This window comes from Pteronotus mesoamericanus, unplaced genomic scaffold (genome assembly GCF_021234165.1).
Source record: "Pteronotus mesoamericanus isolate MK-2021 breed Mesoamerican mustached bat unplaced genomic scaffold, CSHL_Meso_final contig_42, whole genome shotgun sequence".
In the NCBI taxonomy this organism is placed as follows: domain Eukaryota; kingdom Metazoa; phylum Chordata; class Mammalia; order Chiroptera; family Mormoopidae; genus Pteronotus; species Pteronotus mesoamericanus.
This window is the reverse complement of record NW_026555157.1, coordinates 6,051,718-6,074,601: the sequence shown is the minus strand read 5'-3', so window position 1 is coordinate 6,074,601 and position 22,884 is coordinate 6,051,718. Positions and strand designations below refer to the sequence as shown.

General features: G+C 36.3%; 1 protein-coding gene across 1 annotated transcript in view; it reads left to right on the top strand.

The window, feature by feature from the left end:
- The window catches only part of DZIP3 (DAZ interacting zinc finger protein 3), a 112,128-nt gene extending 105,534 nt beyond the window's left edge, over positions 1-6,594 (top strand). Inside the window, exons 30-32 of the mRNA XM_054577330.1 lie at positions 3,734-3,877; positions 3,963-4,064; positions 5,631-6,594. Coding sequence (XP_054433305.1) covers positions 3,734-3,877; positions 3,963-4,064; positions 5,631-5,741 — 357 coding nt within the window. The 3' untranslated portion in view covers positions 5,742-6,594. The remainder of the gene's footprint in view (positions 1-3,733; positions 3,878-3,962; positions 4,065-5,630) is intronic.
- The last annotated feature ends 16,290 nt before the right edge of the window (positions 6,595-22,884 follow it).

Below are 22,884 nucleotides of genomic sequence, written 5' to 3'. Positions count from 1 at the left end.
GCAAACTCATGGAGATTGAACAGTACACTATTAAACAATGAATGGGTCAATAATGAGATAAGAGAAGAAATCAAAAAATTTCTGGAAACAAATGAAAATGAACAGACAACTGTCCAAAACCTATGGGACACAGCAAAGGCGGTCCTGAGAGGGAAGTTCATAGCAATACAGGCTTACCTTGAAAAGATAGAAACATTTCAAATAAAAGACCTAACACTACAACTTCAAGACCTGGAGAAACAACAACAAATAAATCCCAGAGCAAGTAGAAGGAAGGAAATAGTCAAGATTAGAGCAGAACTGAATGACATAGAGACAAAAAGAACAATTCAGAGGATCATCCAATCCAGAAGCTGGTTCTTTGAAAAGATTCATAAAGTTGACAAGCCATTAAGCAGACTCATCAAGAATAAAAGGGAGAGGAACCAAATTAATAATATCAGAAATGAAAGAGGAGAAATAACAACTGATACCACAGAAATACAAATGATCATCAGAAACTATTATGAACAATTATATGCCAAGAAATTTGAAAATCTTGATGAAATGGACAAATTTTTAGAAAAGTATAATCTTCCAACACTGAAGGAGGAAGAAACAGAAAGCTTGAACAGACCGATAACAGCTGGGGAAATTGAAGCAGTCATCAAGAAACTCCCAGCACACAAAAGCCCAGGGCCAGACGGTTTCCCAGGAGAATTTTACAAAACATTTAAGGAAGAGCTAACCCCTGTCCTTCTCAGACTATTCCAAACAATCCAAGAGGAGGGAAGACTGCCAGACTCCTTCTATGAGGCCAGCATCACCCTGATCCCAAAACCAGATAAAGACCCTACAAAGAAAGAAAACTACAGGCCAATTTTGCTGATGAACATAGATGCTAAAATCCTCAACAAAATATTGGCAAACCGCATCCAGCAATACATTCAAAAGATTATCCATCACGATCAAGTGGGATTCATCCCAGGGATGCAGGGATGGTTCAATATACGCAAATCAGTAAACGTGATACAACACATCAATAAACGACAAGACAAAAACCACATGATCATCTCAATAGATGCAGAAAAAGCATTCTATAAGGTACAGCACCCATTTATGATCAAAACACTCAGCAAAATGGGAATAAATGGGGCATTCCTCAACGTAATAAAGGCCATATATGAAAAACCTACAGCTCATATCATACTCAACGGGCAAAAACTGAAAGCTTTCCCACTAAGATCGGGAACACGACAAGGATGTCCGCTCTCACCGCTTCTTTTCAACATCGTATTGGAAGTCCTAGCCACAGCGGTCAGACAAGAGAAAGAGATAAAAGGAGGAAGTAAAACTATCGTTGTTTGCAGATGACATGATAGTGTACATAGAGAACCCTGTAGACTCTACCAAAAAACTCAACCTAATAAGTGAATTTGGCAAGACAGCAGGATACAAAGTCAACATTCAGAAATCAAAGGCGTTTTTGTACACCAGCAATGCAATAGAAGAAGAAGAAATCAGAAAAAATATACCATTCGATATAGCACGAAAAAAGATAAAGTACCTAGGGATAAATTTAACCAAAGACACAAAAGACCTGTATGAAGAAAACTATACAACATTGAAAAAAGAAATTAAGGAAGACACATATAAATGGAAGCATATACCGTGCTCATGGATTGGAAGAATTAATATCCTCAAAATGTCCATACTACCCAAAGCAATTTATAGATTCAACGCAATCCCTATTAAGATACCAATGACGTATTTCACAGAAATAGAACAGACATTTCAAAAATTTATATGGAACCATAAACGACACCGAATAGCCGCAGCAATTTTGAGAAAGAAACACAAAGTAGGAGGGATCACAATACCGGACATCAAACTCTACTACAAAGCCACCATACTGAAAGCAATCTGGTACTGGCACAAGAACAGACCCATAGACCAGTGGAACAGAATAGAAAGCCCAGTAATAAGCCCAGGTCTCTATGGACATCTAATATTCGACAAAGGGGGCAGAAGCATAAAATGGAGCAATAATAGCCTCTTCAACAAATGGTGTTGGGAGAGCTGGACGGCTACATGCAAAAAATTGAAATTGGGTCATCAGCTGACACCATACACAAAAATAAACTCAAGATGGATAAAAGACTTAAATATAAGTCGCAACACCATCAAAGTCCTCGAGGAGAACATTGGCAGGAAACTCTCAGATATCCCACGCAGCAATTTTTTCACTGATATATCTCCTAAAGCAAGGGACATAAAGGAAAGAATAAACAAGTGGGACCTCATCAAAATGAGAAGCTTCTGCACGGCAAAAGAAAACATCAGCAAAATGAAAAGGGAGCCAACCTTATGGGAAAATATATTTGCTAATGATACATCAGATAGAGGTTTGATCTCCAAGATATATAAAGAACTCACTCGACTCTACTCCAAGAAGACAAACGATCCAATCAAAAAATGGGCAAAGGACCTGGGCAGATGCTTTTCTAAGGAGGAGATACAGAGGGCCCAGAGGCATTTGAAAGGATGCTCAGCATCACTAGCCATCAGAGAAATGCAGATCAAAACCACCATGAGGTACCACCTCACACCGGTCAGAATGGCCATCATAAACAGATCCACAAACAACAGATGCTGGCGAGGCTGTGGAGAAAAGGGAACTCTAGTCCACTGTTGGTGGGAACGCAGACTGGTGCAGCCACTATGGAAAGCAGTGTGGAATTTCCTCAGAAAGCTGAAAATGGAACTGCCTTTTGGTCCAGCGATTCCCCTGCTGCGAATATACCCTGAGAACACCAAAACGCCAATACAAAAGAACCTATGTACCCCAATGTTCATAGCAGCACGATTTACAATAGCCAAGTCTTGGAAGCAACCTAAATGCCCATTAGTAGATGATTGGATCAAAAAATTATGGTACATATACACAATGGAGTACTACGCAGCAGAAAGAAAAAAAGAAGTACTAAACTTTGCAACAGCATGGATGGAACTGGAGAGCATCATGCTAAGCTAAATAAGCCAGGGTGCGAAAGACAAATACCATATGATCTCACCTATAAGCGGAACCTAACCAACAATGCAAAGATGCAAGGAAAATATGACCAGCAACACTGAAAGGAAAAGAAATCAACAGAGACAAGAGGGAAGGGGGGGGGCAGGGAAAGGGAAGGGAAGGGGAAAGTCAAGGAACATATAGCAAGGACTCATGGACAAAACCAAAGGGGAAGAGCTGAGGGAGGGAAGTTAGGAAGGGGCAAGGGTAAGAGGTGGGGGGGAGTCAGAGACAAATGTATTTAAAAAGTAAATAAATAATTAAAAAAAAAATAAAAGTCTTTTTGGTATACCTCTGATCATTCCAGAGTAAACTGACCCTTCTGAAATTTACTCTAGGTTACCTTGAATGACTCTAAAGGAGAAATTGTTTTCTAATTTTCCACAAACATTCGTTTAAATTAAAAGATTAGGCAGAGACAAATGTATTTGAAAAAATAAATTAAAATTAAAAATAAATAAATAAATATTTAAAAAAAAAGACTATGTATAGTTATTTTTGTTTTACCTGGCTCTAAGTGTATACATAATAATACCAACATTTTATTTCAAGTGTTACCATTAATCTGATTGACCTTACCCTTTTGCTAATCCTTACTATCCTACATTCTGTGCTATTCTATTCATTTTTCCTGCTTTAGGACAATTCTAAAAAAATTAAGTATAATATTCTTCTTTCCAGGGTCAAGGAAAATCAGTGCCGAATGGTAGTTGTGTTTCACCCAGCCAGACTCCACCACAGCCTAATGCTGTCCAGCCCCCTAAACCAGCCTGGAGGCCCGTCGGTTCACAAGGTCCTGTCACATGGGAAAGAGCCAATAATTTGGTGAGAATGAAACTGTTGATTATAAATCAATTTAAATTTGAGAGAAAGAAATGAGCTGAACGCATCTTATGTGTATTTTCCCTAGGATGATGAGGAAGAGGAAGAAGAGCCTTGTGTGATCTGTCATGAGAATCTCTCCCCAGAAAACCTCTCAGTTTTGCCTTGTGCTCACAAATTCCACTCTCAGGTAAACTTTTCTTTTGAATATTTTACCATTAATCAACTAAGTGAGATTCGTACTGCCTTACTTGAAATTATTTGCATGGATCATTATCCACTGCTGTTTCTTGAGTTGCATTGGAAGGAATGCTGGGCTCTTGGGTACCACACAGAAGTATTTACACCTGCTTTCACATACCTAGCTATGGATTGCTTTGCGCTTTCTCAGATCTCCATACGCCTTACAGGAGAATGGGACAATGATGGGATTTAAATGACAGAGAGTAGGCAGTTCACTTGAATAGAACTGGGAAGAATATTGATTGACATGGCAATTTAGTGGCAGTTTAGCAATAGTGCCACTTCACCTTCACGTCTATAAATAACGCATAGCATCCTTTGTCCACACCTAATAATGGCCTCTACTGCTATAATGCATAAGCTTTACCTTAGTAGTTTGTGCAGGCTCCAGTATTTGCTTTTGAAGACGCTCAGACTTGAGTTTTGATGTTAGAAAAATGTGAGGCTGGCACATCTTTTGTTGATTCTTGTCATTCGTATAGATCAACTCCTGGTGGTGCTGCTGTGCAGGTGCTATTGATATACAATTTATGATCCAAGTGTTCTGTTGCAGAGATATAATTTGACACTGGAAAAGATAATATTACACAGAAAAGGCTTCTCAGGGAAATGAACAATAGCCAGCTCATTCAAGCTGTATCTGTAAAACATTGTTTCAAAGATATGTGATACCTGCTACAGAAGTATATTTTGCATCTGCCCTAATATGAAGAGATATGCACAGAATGGCTGATTTTTAAAAGATCCCCAGGACAGATACTTAGCCACCTGACTTTCCCATTTAAAGTTTTAAAAGTCCAATTCATTTGGAAATTAAAAGCTTCACAAAACTTACATCATTCTTTACCATTATGCACTGAATAGAAAGCAGGGAATTCATCCAGGTTACTTTTTAGGATTAAATTTAATGGGATTTATATATGGTGCCTATTCTTAATCCTCTCTCATCTGACCTGCCTCTCCATTAATCATACAGGTAAAAATTTCTTTTTGTGTAGTTAGGTTTCAAGCAAACAGCTTAACAGATAGTTCATAGTAAAGAGTACTACCATTGTCACCAAAGAGAAAGCAGTCTGAAAACTGCATCCATCATCTAGGGATTTTAACTTCACGTGCCACAAGCACTTGATAGAAAGTATTGGTGACTTTCGTATGTTTAGTTTTAATGTTTTCTGGATTATAAATGAGAATGATCTATGATAAACTAGAAAAAAAATATAGCAGCTCTCCTCAACCTTTTCGTTAGGAAGGACTGCTAATCATCCTGAATACTGGGGACAGGGGAAGGATCTTAGTAGAATAAACTGGTTGAAAAGTGTGCTTCTGTTACCAGCTACGTCACTCAGCAAACCATAGTGAAGGTGCCATAATTGCAGCAATTGGCTTGGCAATCCATCAGGCAAGGCTAAGACTTACTGATAGTCATTTTGGTTGACAATCCTGACATATAGATTAATAGTTGCCTCTGCTAGACTAAATCTGAGAGACTGACATGAATCTTTTTGCTCCTTAGTGCATTAGACCTTGGCTAATGCAGCAGGGGACATGCCCAACCTGCAGGCTCCATGTTTTGCTGCCAGATGAATTTCCTGGTCATTCCAGCCGGCACTTGCCCAAGATCTGATACAAGGGGTGACTGTGCAAAGGAAGTATTCAGACTCTGCAATTTAGTTTTTCCTTTTGTTATGAGCTTATATTGTGAGTGATGTGAAGCAGTACATTCAGTATTGTGTAAGAGAAGCCAGCTAATATCAAAGCTGTAGCCAAAGAGGACAGGACAAATCTTCTGGACTGTGAACTGAACTGAAATGGCTTAAGGATGATAGAATTTTAAAGGTTACATCATATTTGTACTTATCCCGGTAGGTATTTTCTTCCAAGTTAAACATGAAAACAGTTAGCATATATCTTAGGATGTTTTCCTTGTCATTTTTCCTTTTTACCCCACTCATGCTTTCCTTTCCTCCATTTTACTACATTTTAATTTCCTGGAAGAATTTTTTTATTGTTTTCCATTACAGTTGTCCCCATTTCCCCCCCATTACTCTCCTCTGTCCTACCCACCCCCACCTCCCACTACCCCGCCCCCTGCCCGACCCCGTTGTCTTTGTCCATGGGTCCTTTATACATGTTCCTTAAGGACCCTGCTGAAATAAATTTAAGCAAGAGAAAACTGGTATAGTAAAAAGAGAAGTAGGAAAATTCCACAGGTTTTAGTGTTTTTTTTAAACATTCAAAACAACTTACAAAAATATAATTACTTAAATTGTATCTGTGTCTTCCCCATCCTTCTCTGTTCTCTAAAATATGTACCCATGAAGAGACTGCGTGCTGCTTGAGTGTGTGGTGTGTTAGAGCTGGCTTATTTTAAAGTTTTAGGAATGTTGTGAGCCAGTTAGCTGACTGTTGGTAGCTTGAAATTTGCTGTAGTGGGAGTATCTTACCCCATAAAAATTGATAAATGCTATAATTGCTTATTTTCCTATCAAGAGCTGGTTGTTCAGCATTTACCAGCATATCACTGGGACTATGTCTGATCCTTCTTTGTGCTCCCAATGTCTTGCCCAGTAGGTGCTGCATACATATTCCTAGAATCAGAAATAAGGAATTAGTAAGAAAAGGAGTTACTGTACTAATTAAGTTAGTTACTTAGTTGAATAATTGCGATCTTATGTCCATTTGTAAACATGGTCTTTGGGCCTTAATCATTTATACTTTGTAGGGATATTGTTTTTCTGCCTTAATCGTCTAACTTCACTTTCTGATGCTTGGGGTGTGGGGGGAACTGTTTGTGTGTAGTTGCTTCTTGTGACAAATATGATACCCACTGGGCTAAGTTGTGTATCTAAAGCTTGTTACTGAGAAATTTCATTGTTAGAAGTGAAAAACCTATTTTGAAAATAGTATTGTATAAATGTGGAACTGTTTTACATGTCTCCTGTTACAAAATTAAAAGAATTCAGTTACCTTGTAAGACAAATGTTACTTGGTTCGTATTTGTTTTCCATAATTAATGGAAATAATTGAGACTATGAATGTGTTCCCTGACTCAGCAACTATTTCTTTATATTTCCTGCAAATGTATCTTGAAGTTACTTAAAATCTCTGTTTAAACCTGCTGTTTCTATAACGGTATGCTTAATGTTTTCTTCTGTAATTAGGACAGACTGTAAAATGTAAAGGAAATATCCAAAAATGAGGCAGTCATCTAGACATGTAAAATGCCAAAATTGTATCAGAATTGCAAAATTCAGAACTTACAGAGCCTTTACTAATTTTCTTGTCTAACACCTCAAAGTCATGGTCATATCGCAAATTACCTTGTAAAGCAAATGTTTCTTAGTTTATGTTTCAACTGTAATTTCACTTTCATGTGGGAAAGAATAAATGTTTCTTAGTTGAACACCTATTTTATCTGTATATATCTGTTTAAATCTCTGTTTTAAAGTCTATTTCTTTTTAATTGTGCTTAAACTTTTCCTTCTTTTATGATAAAGGGTAAGAAATTACCCAAGAAAAAGGCAGTTTACAAGTCATCTAGACTCTCAAAATGCCAAGGATGTCAGAGCTTGTAGGGTCCTTAATGATCCTCTAGTCTATCCCTTCATTTTACAGGTACATCTTAACCTAAGTTCATGTGGCTAAGTAGTGGCTGAGGCAGTCAATGCTCGAAGGTCCTGACACTCAGTCATGTGCTTTTTCTACAAACTCATGCTGCAAGATTGTCTTGGTGCTAAACCTACTATTCTTGGCTCCAAAGATGGGGCCGGAGGACTTGACATCACAGCTGATATGTAGTGAGAATGTAGGAGTACCGTGCTCCTGGAAGTCATGTCCACTTCTGTAGATGCTGAAGGTAATGAAACTGTTTTTTCTTTTTGAGTTATAATTTAATAATAAACACAGCTGTGATGTTCATTATACAAAATAATCATCCCTGTCATTTCTGTGAGTATGAGGGATCCAGAATACAATCCTGCCCAGAAATCCAATGAGAGAAATGGAAATATTAATTTCAAAAACACCTGTAAGGACCTAGTAATATCACTGCAGATTCTGTTAGAGAATGTCTTGTAACGTTTTCCTTCATATTTATTGTCCATGTATATAATGTTTTCTAGCTTTTATGGGACACCTTCAAATGTGTTTGTTACATAACAGTGAAGTCCATATTCTCCTCCTCATTTTACAGCTGATGAAACTGAGGCTCAAGTGAAAGGTAAATAATTTGTTTTAGGTCATAGCTACGAAGTAGCATTCTGGGACTTGAATGCAGATCTTTAGTCCCTTCGCTGGTGTTATCTTTTAGTACTTCAAGCTGCATCCCTATTTTGGATTGATTTTGTGCACACTAAAATGTAGGGTTTTTTTCCTTTCAAATAATATACTTCAGAATAAGAAAATGAAGCAGGTAGTAAACTTAGAGATTGTTTTGAACTAGGACATGGTATGGAATGTATAAAGCTATAGTATATTAGTGGTAGGACACTGTGAGGAAAGTTTGACTGACTTCTCTCTCACATGTCTCAGTTTGCTTGGGATGGTTCCAGTTAATGCCTATTGTCTTGACATTATTATTAATAGTGTTCCTTTCACTCTCAACAGTGTTCCGGTCTGGATGATGAATTATATCTTATGATTAATTCAGGGAAGGTAGGCTTATTTTTCTCCAGACTGAAATTTAACAAGAATCTTCTACATTTATAAAATGCTCCTGAAATTCTTTATCACATAGCCTCTTGGGTAAGAACTCTAGGACTACAGTAACTGAGGAGTATTCTGGTTAATAGCCAGATAAAAATAACAAATAAATACTAATTTATTATAAAGATATATGATCTCTGATTTTCTTGGACAGACAGTTTTCAGACCTAATGGGCTCTTTTCTTAAATAGGACTCCCAGGCCACATCCCATTTACACAATGTGTTTATGAAAATGCGTGTTCCCAAAGGCCATCTGGGTCCCTGCGTTTGGAGTGAGCATTCTGAAGCTTGTTCGAGTTTGAAAATCATTGGTATCAAAGTGGCTTTCTCACCCAAATCTAGGTTTGAATTATTTAATTCCATCTCTAGTATGTTGTGTGATCATAAACAAATTTCTTAACCTTTCTCAACAAATCCTTCTCTGTAAAATGAGAGAAACTATTTGCCTGACAGAGTTGTTATTGTTAAATAAATATAATATTCTTTGTTTCCAAAATTGGCAACTTCCATTAGTCATTTAACCTGTTTGATAAAGTTCTTAAAGGTTTTTATCTTTTACTACTGTTAGTAAAATGAAGGGAGGAGAGAGCGTAATCATCAGTCCTACCTCCAGTTTCATATGGCCCCAGAATCTTGAGCAGTAAATTTATTGCCTAAAATATCACCCTCTTATAACATTTGATTAATCTATTTGAACTACCTGAACTTTAATAATCCTTAACACTACCTAGCAGGATTGAAAACTGACAATGATCTAGGATACTGAAAGTTTTGAAGGTATGTAGGAAAGATGTCATTTCCATTTTGTAGACAAAGTCACACAACTATTGAGTAGTAGGGCAATGATGCTAAACTAGATTCCTGACATCAAAATTAGTGTTTTCTCTCCATAATACAATATTGCTTTAAAAAAAAATGAACTGATCACTTGAAAATCACCAGATTGTTCCCTTGGGTAAATGTGGAAATAAAAGGTTTAAAGTAGTCTTAGCACAAGAAGACATTTTTCAAATTCAGAATAAAACCAAAATTACAGTATTCTTACTTCCATGTTGACAGTATTTGATCAATATTTTTACAAGGCAAAGTAAAGACATTTCACCTTTTCTGTTTCGAACATCATATTGGTGTTTTTTTAGAACATGTCTCCAGGGTTGTATTATTTTCTTAAACTATAAAATTTTACAACCACTATTAGGATTCCATTATTACATAACACATTTCTGCAGTGTGATCAATCTTTGTCAGTGTCCTATCTCAGCTCAGGGAAAATAGCAATGGTGTAGGAACCTGGTTATCATGGGCCTTTGCCTTCTCTCATGAAATACTGTTGTATGACAAAAGGAAAGACTAATTACAAACTACAGTTACGAAGTTTTCATACTTTTAGTCTAAGAAGGACTTTCAATTGTAAAGGCCTAAGATGAAAGCCATTTCTCATCAACTAAAGGTGAAGTACTTTATTTGTAATTTCAATTAAGAGTGGATTGTTTTAATAAACTATGAGCACATTCAACATTATCAGTTCATTATAAAGGATACCTAATAAGTTCAAAACCAACATACATTTATGGGATATATTTTTAAAAATAGCCAGAACCTCTCACTAACCTTTGCCCAATTCTGCCTTTAGTTGATGTGCTCCTTGAAGGCCTGACAACAGCACAGATCATTATACCAGATAATGGTCATTGTGAGTGTTTATTGAATGCTTGTTATATGAGAGTAACATTTTGGACTTTGAGTATATCAAGCAGCATAGAGAAAGCTCCATGGCCCAAAGGAGCTCAGTCTTAGGTGGAAAGCAGACATCTCAACTTCTCAAGACAACTAGTATTATAATGCAACATATATTCAGTGCCAGATGAATCAGAGGAACAAGTGCTGTTACAAGTTTGGTCATTGCAAGCTGGAGGAATCAGAGCTTCTGACTGAAAATGGAGGAATGGAAGTGGGTCTTGCTGACAATCATACCAAGATCCTACCATAGATACTCTCCACCTAGAACATGGAACACTCTTTATAGACTACATGTTTCACTCTCCTTTCAGTTCTCTGCTCAAATGTGACCTCAGTGTAACTTTTCTTGACTATGATGAAATAGACCTCTTCCCCGACCACATATACCATTTTCCCTTTGTTATCGGAAATTCAGTCGTTTACTTTTTATCTTTCTTACAATTCATCTTGTATGTCTTGTTTATCATTGTCTATCCATTGCCTAAAACATTATCTGGCACAAAGTAGGTATTCAGCAAATAATAGGAGTTGGCAAAAGTGGGTTTATAGTTGTGATACACAAAACACAAAAATTTTTCCTATATTATTGTTTATTATTGTATTATTTTTATATTATTTGTCTTTTGTTCCTGTTATTATTTCATATCCTTATATATGATTTCCTTTCAGGTAATGATGCTGGTAATTTCACCAATGATCGATGAAACTGGATACTTAAACAAAACCTGCTTTTGCCCACCCCTGTATTTATTGAGTAAGTGGGTCTTGTGAACCAAGTAGAATTTACATAAGAGGACAGAGTAGCCATTCTAGGCAAGCACAGTGGCTTGAAAAACATGTGCTCTTTAGAAAGTTTTTATCCTAATCACAATCTATATGTGACTTTCAACTCCGTGGAAATTTCAGTAACAGCTGGGAAAATGATATCACTGATGGTACAAGTGATTGGGCTCGCTACTATAATAATAATCCCAAGTCAGTGAGTCTTTCCTGGGTCTGCCAATTATTCCTGAACACACAATAAAACCTGTCAAAAAGGACTTGGTTGAATCCCTAGAAATAAGGTTATTTATCCTCTACTCAAGCACTTCCAGTAATAGAGGACTTTCTACCTCACAGGGCTATATACTCCATTATTGTATAACCTTAATTGTTAAAAAGTTTTATGTTATCTCCAGCACAAGACATCTAGCTTTCACAGATTGGTGGTACTATCATATTTCTGATTTATGAGACTATATGAAAGAGACCTTCAACCCCTTTCAAAAGATAGCATTTTTGTTGTTGTTATCAACTATTGGAAGATAGCTATTGTCACCCTTTTCCTACATCCTGTCTTCTACATTGTAAGGATCGCCAGTTCTATTGCTCATTCATGTATGATATGATTTCAAGTCTCTTCACCATCCTGGCTCTTCAGCTGGTCAATAAACCCATTATATGATGCTTTGTCCCCTCCCTTATAACCTGTTCCCGTTCATAACTAAATCAGAGATTCACTCCTATTCACCACCCTAATGACTTCTTCCATTGAGTCCTTTGAAATTCCTATTATTTTGGATACCTGAGGTTATTTAATCCTGATACTCCAATTCCTAGGGTATGTTTACCCTCTCTTAAGTGTATTATAATTGAGTCATTGCTTCCAGGATCTTGCTCCTTCAATTGTTGGGATCGTGAGAGAAGAATGGATGATCAACTGGAACCCCTGTGTCATTCATATGTAAAATACTCTGTGTATTTGGACATAGCATGCAGTAATTAGGATGGGTTACTTCTCAAAGTGGTCTGAGTGTGTGCCAAAACAGATCAATCAAGAGGGTGAAAATACGATGGGACAGAACTAGTAATGAAGTTATTGACCTTACTATGAAGCTGGCTCCAGGCTTAATCCCATGGATTAAGCCTGGTCAAAAAAATTACGGCACAGGTCACCTGAGAGATACATTCATTACTAGTATGTGCTGAAATGCCAAAAAATTTTAAAACACTGTAAATTTGCATTTAATATGTTTAAATAAATTGATTTTTATGTATCTTCAGCTACAATATAGATATTATTAAAGATATAAAAACAATAAACATTTTTCTTTTCAAATAACAGAAATATGGATATTTAAAAAATACAAACAAAAATGTTTTTAACATTAATTAAACAGAATCTTCAATAGTTGGCTTTAGAAAACCTTTGTAATCATCATAAACAATATTGCAATGCTCAAGGCATAAATACTTTTCGCAACACTTGTAAAAATATTTTGACAAGCGACTCATTTTGGATTCATAACACCTAACACATCTTTTTCTGCTTATCAATGGAGCTGTATCTACATCATCATCAGAATTTCCTTCAATTTGTGTTTGAAATTGATGAAGTTTCAGGTGTAAAGGCTTAAGAACACTTGTAGAGATCTCTAAATGCCTTTTTATTTGTTCTGACACCAACTGTATTATGAGATTTCTAATAAGTATTCTGTCCCTTATTTTCACATTGCTGTTCAGCATATGAATAGCCTGAGCACTTATCCCTGCAATATTCAGAACTGTGTAGACTATAACAATAGTCCATCTTCTGGTGTTCCCGGCCACATTATATACCTATCAGATGGTCCAGAGTGTCAACTCCTGACTTCATTTGGTTGTGATATTCCATTTCAGGCTTTTGTAAATCTAAATTTACAGTGTCATCAAAATGCATACTTGAAACTAAAATTAGATTTTTTCCCTTTTTGGGTATATGAGGTAAAATATGCAATCTGCAACAAAACCAAATAAATTGGATTTTTGGGGCCTGTTTTTAGAAGACACAAATTCAGGGGGTAGTTGGGGTTTATTGTTATGAACAGTACCTACCTATGAAAGTCACTTCTATTTCAGTTTGGAGAAAAGATTTGTATCAGTGAACCAGTTATCTGCTGTACTATTATGTCCTGATGGGTAAATGGGTTCAGCAAGCCTCTTGATTATGTCTGCTGGTTTATTACTAATCAAGTAAGGACCTTCAGGCTGCTTACCAACATATTTCAAGATTTCCTGTATAAAATACTTTTGTATAGACCATAGCAAAAATTTTTATGCCATATTTCCTGGGCTTGGATGGAATATATTGTCTAAACCCACATTTGCCTCTGAACTCAGGTAACATTTCATCTATTGTTACATTTTTTTCCCATAAAGTAGAATAATTTACAATTTTCTACATGCTGAGGAATGTCTCTCATAGAAGCTCATTTGTCCACTTTCAGGCATTCTAAGAGGGGAAGTTTGTCATCAAACCTGATACTATTATGAATTAATCTAAATCTCCATAAAGATAAGTCTAAAAAGTTCAATCCTGCTATGGTCTGTAGCCCATAAATCCTGTAAATTTAGCTGCTTGCTGCAATGTAAACCAGCTAGACATAAGAGGCCTAAAAATGTTTTTAATTGTTTGTCTATTTGTTTAGCACTTCCTTCTCATGTAAACTGGCTCAAGATAGAATCGATGTATTTATCTGTATATAATAAGATTAGATCTAAAATATTTGTGATAAAGCAGTTCCAAATTTCAAGTTCTGTCTTGGCATTTTCTGCATTTGGCCAAACTAACAGGAAGTTGACACAAAATATTCTGTGGCTCTTTTCTAATTTTCTTACTGGATTTCCCCTCCATTTTGATTCTTTATCCTTTCCAAAAAATTACTCTTCATTCATATCTAATTCATTTTCACTTTCTTCACCAGAAATATCCTGCTTAGTAGCCAAATCTTCTGAATGAACTTACACATGATCTTCATCTTCTAAATCACTTTCATTTTCACATTTGATTCTATTAGTCCCATCATTGGACTTGAGTAGCATTCACTGATGTTATTCAACATCTCTTGAATTATCAGATTGATATATTTTTACAGCCATTTTCAATGGTAAATTTAAAAAAGCACACACAACACTGACTTTGAAGTTTACAAAAACAAAAAACAAAAACCTACACGAACACTGACTTTGGAGTTCGCAGTATACCTCAAATACAATTTACTATCAAATATCACACACCCTTACAAAACGTGTTATAGTTAAACTGATGGCTTAATAGTTAGGGTTTAACATTGGTCATGTACAAACGTGCAGCCATGATCTTGAACCTATGCACCTGAAGTGTGTAACCGTATTTAATAAAAGAGTTTGTATCTCTCAGATCAGCTGCAACCTCTGCAGGGTTAAAGGAGTGTTAACTCTTTGCCCAGTAAATATCCTATTAAGATTTATGTATAAGGAAATAATCAAAACTACACAAGAAACTTGTATAGGACAAGCATTCTCATTAGTAGTTGTGATGATTAATTTTATGTGTCAATTTGGCAAGGTTGCTGTACCCAGATTCTTGGTTAAACCAGTCTAAATGTTGCTGTGAAGGTATTTTTAGATAAGATTAACATTTAAATCAATGATCTTTGCATAAAGCAGATTACTCTCTGTAATGTGAGTGAGCATTATCTTATAGAAGAAAAAAGATTAACTCTGTAGAGGAAGAGGAAATTCTACTTGCAGCCAACCTTTGCTTTGAAATGAAACATTAACTCTTCCTTGTGGCTCTGGTTGGCCAGCCTACCAAACAGATTTTTGGACCTGCCAGCCTCCACAGTCATATTAGACATATGCCAATTCTTTACAATAAATCTCATTCTCTGTCCCAGTCACTCTCTCTAGAAAAGCGCGCGTGCGCGCGCACACACACACACACACACACACACAGTTCAATTTTTCTGGAGTCAGAGTAGAAAACAGAAAACTTTCTCAAAAACTACCGAAATTGGACCTCTTTTTCCAGCCAAGGTAGAGTAACGGGACTGAACTTATCCTCTTGTCCAATAAAACTAAATATATTTTTTTAAATCTTTTTTAAAAATTTTATTTTTAGAGCATTGAGGAGGCAAGCGAGCGTGGGTCGTTGCCCATCCCTGGTCCAGATAACAACTGTCCAGGGGATGGAGCGCGTCGCGGGGAGCGTGGCGCTCCAGGATCTGAGGGTTACTGTCGAGGGCCAACTGAGATGGGGGCACGGACTCTGAATCCCGCAGAGCCCGTCCTGGGGTTGTCACGGATGAGGGGAATAAACACGAGTCATCGCAAACACTTCTCTGTTTGCCAGGAGAGGGGGCGTGCCTCTTCCCTCTAGTGGGAAAGGCCCTGAGCCCCCATGTCCAAAGGCTTTTATGGAGAACCATATGCACAGGGTATGGATGGTGTGGATGCAAAGCTCATCGATCAATGTCAAAAGGCTATGTTTACAGAAAACAAAGATCATAGATAACAATTGAAGGAACACAAGAGATCTGCCTCAGGTCAGGATCTATGAATAATGTAAATCTCCTTCCCAGTATGAGCCAGTTCTAACTTTTGAGGGAAGAACAAAGCATGCTTAGAGGAACTTCTAGGCCTGATTGTCCCCGGAAAGGCCCAATCCAGTTTAGGGCTATACCTGCCTTTAGTATTGTTTCAAGCCTGAGCCAGGCGGGTGGAGATGAGATTTCTTTCAGATAGAATGAGACTCCGGCCATGTCCAAGCCGAGCCGAGGGGTGCGGGCCTTTTTGTCCTTTCTCCATGTCCCCCAAGTCCCTGTCTGCTGCCCATACCTGCCGATGTCTGTCTTAGGTCATTTCTCTTCGTGAGAAAACTTACCCGTCAACAACTGACCATTACATGGCCAAGCAGGGTGATGTGAGAGAGGCACGGGCTGCGCCCCTGCCAGAGGGACGGGTTTTGTCTCCTCAGCGACCTATTTTCCCAAGGCCTCCTTGATTAGCTCCAGCCTTAGGGCCCTCTTGCCTGTCGGTGAGGCTATAATTCCTGAAACCAGACAGGAATTTTCCCAACAACAGAAGGTAAGAGAGAGAAAGAGAGGGAGAGAAACATCAATGCGTGTTTGCCTCTTGTGCGCTCCTACTGGGGACCTTGCCCACAAGCCAGGCATTTGCCCTGACTGGGAATCGAACTGGTGACCCTTTGGTTCACAGGCCAGTGTTTAATCCACTGAGCCACACCAACCACTGCCTGAATATATATTTAACAGCAGCTCTTAGGACATCAAATAATGAAAAACAGTGATTGCTGAGAGATGTCAAACAAACAAGGTAAACTCTATAATTTCCCCCATTTTACTGCCTAAAAAGAGTTTTAAGACTATGTTTTGGGGAGAGGAAGCCCAGATAGAACTTGCCAAACTCCCAGCTTGGGGAGGTGGAGCTGGGATTCCACTGCCCAATCAATATAGGCAGCTGGATTTCACAATTCAGAAGACTTGAGAGGTGAGAGCTAGAAGCAGAGAGAACTCTAGAGTACTACCTATAGAGTATTCATCTGAGTAATAATTAGCTGATACATGTGAAGAAATAGTTTAAGGCTGGGAGAAGAACTGCCTGAAAAGATGGAATGGAATCACCTCCAAAACTCACACAGGGCTTGAGTAGAAGAATACACAATTCACAGGGCATAGATTCAAGTATTTAGAATGGTTTTACTTCAGGAATGGCTTAAATTTACCAATATAGGCCTTATTCTTGACGATAAAATAATCTTTGATAAATTAAAGAAGATACAAGTTATACAGAGTATGCTCTAGGCTAACAGTGAAATTAAATTAGAAATCCATAACAGAAAGATAAGAAAATCCTAAATATTTAGAAACTAAAATTTAAATTACCCCTGGATTAAGAGACAGAGAGAGAATGAGAGAAGAAAAAGTGTTTTTTACTGAATATAAAAATAAAATATCAAAAATCAGTAAAATGTTGAAAAACTGATGCTAAGTACAAATTTAGTGCTCAGAGGTCAATTTATAGCACTAAAGGCCTATATTAGAAAGGAGAAGGGTATCTATTGGAGTTAATGATCTCAACCTTTACCTTAAAAAATTAGGCAAAGAAAAGCCACAAATTCAAAATAAGAAGGAGAAAGGATATAAGATCACAATAAGAAGTGATGAAATGAAAAAACAGCAAAATAATAGAGTAAAATCAATAAAAATAGAAGCAAGTTCTTTGAGATCAATAAAATCCATAACCCTCTAGCCAGAGTGATCAGAAAAAAAAGAGAAAAGACACAGATTACCATTATTAGGAATAAGAGCTGACATCACTACAGTTTTTACAGATAATAAATAATAAGAGAATGCTAGAAACAACTTTGTGCTATTATATTCAACAGCTTAGATGAAATGGACAAATTGTTTAAAATACTAAACTACCAAAACTTCCTCAAGAAAACAGATGTAACAACCCTGTATCTATTTTTAAAAGTTGCATTGATAATTGTATTCCCACTAAAAGAATTTCAGGCCTAAATGGCTTTACTTGAGAATTCTACCAAACAGATTTGCCTAATACATATAAACAAACTCAGAGGTAGCCAAAAATGGGAAGACAAAAAAACAGGCCCCAAATGAAAGAAAAAGAGAAACCTCGGGAAGAATTAAACAAAATAGAGGTAAACAATTTATCAGAAATAGAGTTTAGCATAATGATTATAAGGATACTCAAAAGCACAAAAAAATACTTAGAAACCATAAAAAAGGACCAATCAGAAATAAAGAATACAATACCTAAAATAAATAATACACTGAAAGGAATAAACAATAGGTTAGATGAAGCAGGAGACTGAATCAGCAATTTTGAAGACAGGTAGGAAAAAAAACACCCAAGCAGAGCAGGAAAAAAAAAGGTTTTAAAAAAGTGAGGAGAGTTTAAGAAACTTTTGGGATAATATGACACATAACAACATCTGCATCATGGGAATACCAAAGAAGAGAATAAGCAAGTGATTGAGAACCTATTTGAAGAAATAATGAGAGAAAACTCCCCTAACATGGTGTATGCTGAAGGAAAAAAACAAACAAGTCCAAGAGGAGCACAGAGTCCAAAACAAGCTGGACTCAAAGAGGCCTACACCAAGACACCTCTTAATTAAAATGGCAAAGCTTACACAGAAGGAGAGAATCTTAAAAGCTAGAAGAGAAAAGCAGTTAGTTGCCTACAAGTGAGCTCTCATTAGATTTTCAACTTATTTCTCACAGCTTTACTGGCAAGTTTTGGCATGAAATATTCAAGGGGATGAAAAACAAGGACCTAAAACAAAGGTTACTTAACCCAGAAAGGTTATTATTTAAAATTGAAGGGCAGATACAGAGCTTCCCAGACAAGAAAAGAAAGTAAAGGAGTTTGTTAACATGAAACCAGTACTGCAACAAATGTTAAAGGGCTTGCTTGAAGGAGAAGGAGGAGGAGGGGACATAGTGGGGGAGGAAGAGGAAGAGGATGAAAAAACATTAAAATAGTTAAAAATAAAAGGGTAAAAAATACATATCTATCAATAATCATTTTAAATATAAGTTGCTTAAATGCTCCAACCAAGACATAGGATAGCTGAACAGATAAGAAAACAAGACCCATATATATGCTGCCTCCAGCAGACCCATCTCAGATTGAAAGAAATACACAGACTAAAAATAAAGGGATGGAAAAAGATATTTCACGCATATTGAAAGGAAAAAACAGTGGGATAGCCATACTTATATCAGACAATAAAGATTTTAAAACCAAGGCTACAGTAAGACACAAAGAAGGATGCTACATAATGATAAAAGGAACAATCTAACAAGAGGATATAATCCTGGTAAACACTTATGCACACAATATAGGAGCAGCTATATATGTGAAGCAAATCTTGATGGACATAAAGGGAGAGATTGACAGAAATACAGTCCTAGTCAGGTATTTGAACCCCATTGACTTTAATGGATAGATTATCCGGACAGAAAATCAACAAGGAGTCAGCAGCCTTAAATAACACACTAGGTCATATGTATTTAATTGACACCTACAGAGTATTTCATCCCAAAGCAGCAGAATATGCATTCTCACATGCACATGGAATATTTTCTAGGATAGACTTCATGTTAGGACACAAAACAAGTCTCAATAAATTTAAGAAATTTAAATCATATCAAGCATCTTCTCTGGCCACATGATGTGAAACTAGAAGTCAACCACAAGAAAAAAATGAGAAACACAAAGACGTGGAAGCTAAATAACATGTTATTAAAGAATGCATGAGTCAACAACAAGATCAAAGAAGAAATCAAAAGATACTTTGAAAAAAATGAAGATGAGAACATGGCAACCCAAAATCTGTGGGACACATGGAAAGCAATCCTAAAAGGGAAATTTATAGCATTACAGGCTTATCTCAAAACAAAAAAAAAAACACAAGAAAAGCTCAAACAAATAATCTAACTTTACACTTAAAGGAATTTAAAAAAGAACAACAAACAAAAACCAAAGTGAGTAAAAGGAAGAAAATAATAAAGATCAGAACAGAAATAAATGAAATAGAGTCTAAAAAACCAATACAAAAAAATCAATGAAGCCAAGTACTTTGAAAAGATGAACATGACTGATATACCTTTAATTAGGCTAATCAAGAAAAAAACAGAGAGGACCCAAATAAATAAAATCAGAAATGGAAGTGGAGAAATAACTACTGACACCAAAGAAATTAGTATTATAAAATATTATGAACAAGTATATGCCAACAAATTGGACAATGTGGATGAAATGAGTAAATTCCTAGAGACATACAATTTAAAAAAAAACTAAAACTAAATGAGGGAGAATCAGAGAATCTGAATAGACAAGTTGCATCTAGAGAAATTGAACAGTAATAAAAAAAAACTCTCAAAAATCAACAGCCCTGGACCAGATGGTTTCACAGGTGAATTTTACCAGACATTCTGAGAAGAGTTAACACCTCTTCTTTTCAAACTATTTCATAAGATTCAAAGGAAGAAAGGCTCCCAAACTCATTTTATGAGGCCAATATTATCCTAATTTCAAAACCAGATAAAGGCACTACAAAAAAAAAAGAAAGAAAGAAAGAAAATTATAGGCCAATATCCTTGATAAATATAGAAGCTAAAATCATAAACAAAATACAAGTAAACTGAATATAGTAATGCATCTAAAAGACTCTACTCCATGATCATAGGATTTATTCCAAGAATTCAAGTTTGGCACAAATTTGCAAATCAATAAATGTGATACACCACTTTAAAAAAATGAAGGCTAAAAACCACATGATCATACCAATAGATGCAGAAAAAGCATTCGATAAAATCTAGCACCCATTTATGATGAAAACTCAGCAATGTCAGAATAGAGGGAACATACCTAAACATAATAAATGCCATTTATGACAAACCCACTGCCAGCATCATACGCAATGGGCAAAAACTATCAGTGCTCCCCTTAAGATCAAGAACAAGGCAGGGGTGTTCACTTTCACCTCTCTTATTCAACATAGTACTAGAAGTTCTAGCCATAGTAATCAGACAAGAAGAAGAAATAAAAGGCTTCCAAATTGGAAAGGAAGAAGTAAAACTGTCTTTATTTGCAACTGACATGATAGTGTACATACAAAACCCTAGATTCCACCTAGAAACTGCTAGAACTCATAAATTAGTTCAGTAAAGTAGCAGGATACAAAATTAATATCCAGAAATCAGTTACATTTTTATATGCCAATAACGACCTAACGGAAATTAAGAAAACAATCTCATTCACAATTGCTTCGAAAAGAATAAAATACCTAGGAATACCCTTTCCCTTCTTTCCTCCGTTATCCCTCCCAAACAATAAATAAATAAATAAATAAACAAACAAACAAACAGCCAAAAAAAAAAAACCAACCTAAGAATAAATCTAACAAAGGATGTAAAAGACCTGTACTTGGAAAATTATAAGAAACTGAAGAAAGAAATTGAAGAAGATACAAATAAGTGGAAATACATACTGTATTCATAGGTAGGAAGAATTAACATCATTAAAATGTCCATACTACCCAAAGTATCAATAGATACAATGAAATTCCTATCGAGATACCAATGACATATTTCACAGAACTATAACAAATATTTCAAATTTTTGTATGGAACCACAAAAGGCCCTGAATAGCAATAGCGATCTTGAGAAAGAACAAAGTTGGAGGGATCATGCTACCTAATATATAACTATACTACAAGGCCATAGTAATCAAAACAGCATGGTACTGGCATAAAAACAGACACATAGATCAATGGAACAGAGTAGAGATCCCAGAAATAAATCCTCCCCTTTATTGTCAATTAATATTTGACAGAGGAAGCAAGCACACACAATAAGCTAAAGGCAATTTTTTCAATAGATGATGTTGGGAAAATTGGACATATGCACAGAAGAAATGAAATTAGACCACTTCCTTATGCGCACACAAGAATGAATTTAAAGTGGATTAAAAACTTAAATGTTAGATCTGAAACCATAAAATTCCCAGAAGAAAACAGGCAGTAAAATCTTGGACTTTGCTTGTGGCAGTATTTTTTCTGATATATCTCCTCAGGCAAAGGAAGCAAAAGAAAAAATAAACAAATGGAACTACATCAAACTAAAAGTTTTTGAATGGCAAAGGAAACCAGTAGCAAAATAAAAAGACAGCCCATTGAATGGGAGAACACATTTGCTGATACATCTTATAAGGAGTCACTATCCAAAATTTACTTGTGTAATCAAGTTACATAACTCAACACCTAAAAACAGTACAATCCAATTTTAAAATGGGCAAATGACCTGAATAGACACTTCTCCAGAGAGGACATACAGATGGACAATAGATGTGAAAATAGGGTTAATATTACTATTCATCAGAGAAATGCAAATTAAAACCACAATGATATATTACCTCACACCTGCCAGGATGGCTTTCATTAATAAATCAACAAGTAACAAGTGCTAGCAAGGATGTGGAGGAAGGAAAACCCTTTTGCACTGTTGGTGGGAATGCTGACTGTTGCAGCCACTGTGGAAAGCATTGTGGAGTTACCTTAAAAAATTGAAAATGGAAAATGTCCCAGTGATTCTGCTTCTGGCAATTTATCCAAAAAAAGCAGAAACAGTAATTCAAAAGACCATAAGCACCCCTATGTTCATTGCAGCATTATTTACAATCGCCAAGGTATGGAAGCAGCCCAAGTATCCATCAGTAGATGTTTGGGTAAAACAACTGTGGGATATTTATACAATGGAATACTACTCTGTCGAAAAAAAAAAGTAGAATGCTTTACCCTTTGCAACAGCATGGATGGACCTGGAGAACATCATGCAAAGTAAAATAAATCAGTCAGAGAAAGACAAATGCCATATAATTTTACTCATATGTGGAATCTAATGAACAAGGTGAATTAACAAGCAAAATAGAGACAGACTCATAGATAGCAGGCTGACAACTCTGAGGGGAGGGGATTAGAGGGTGGAG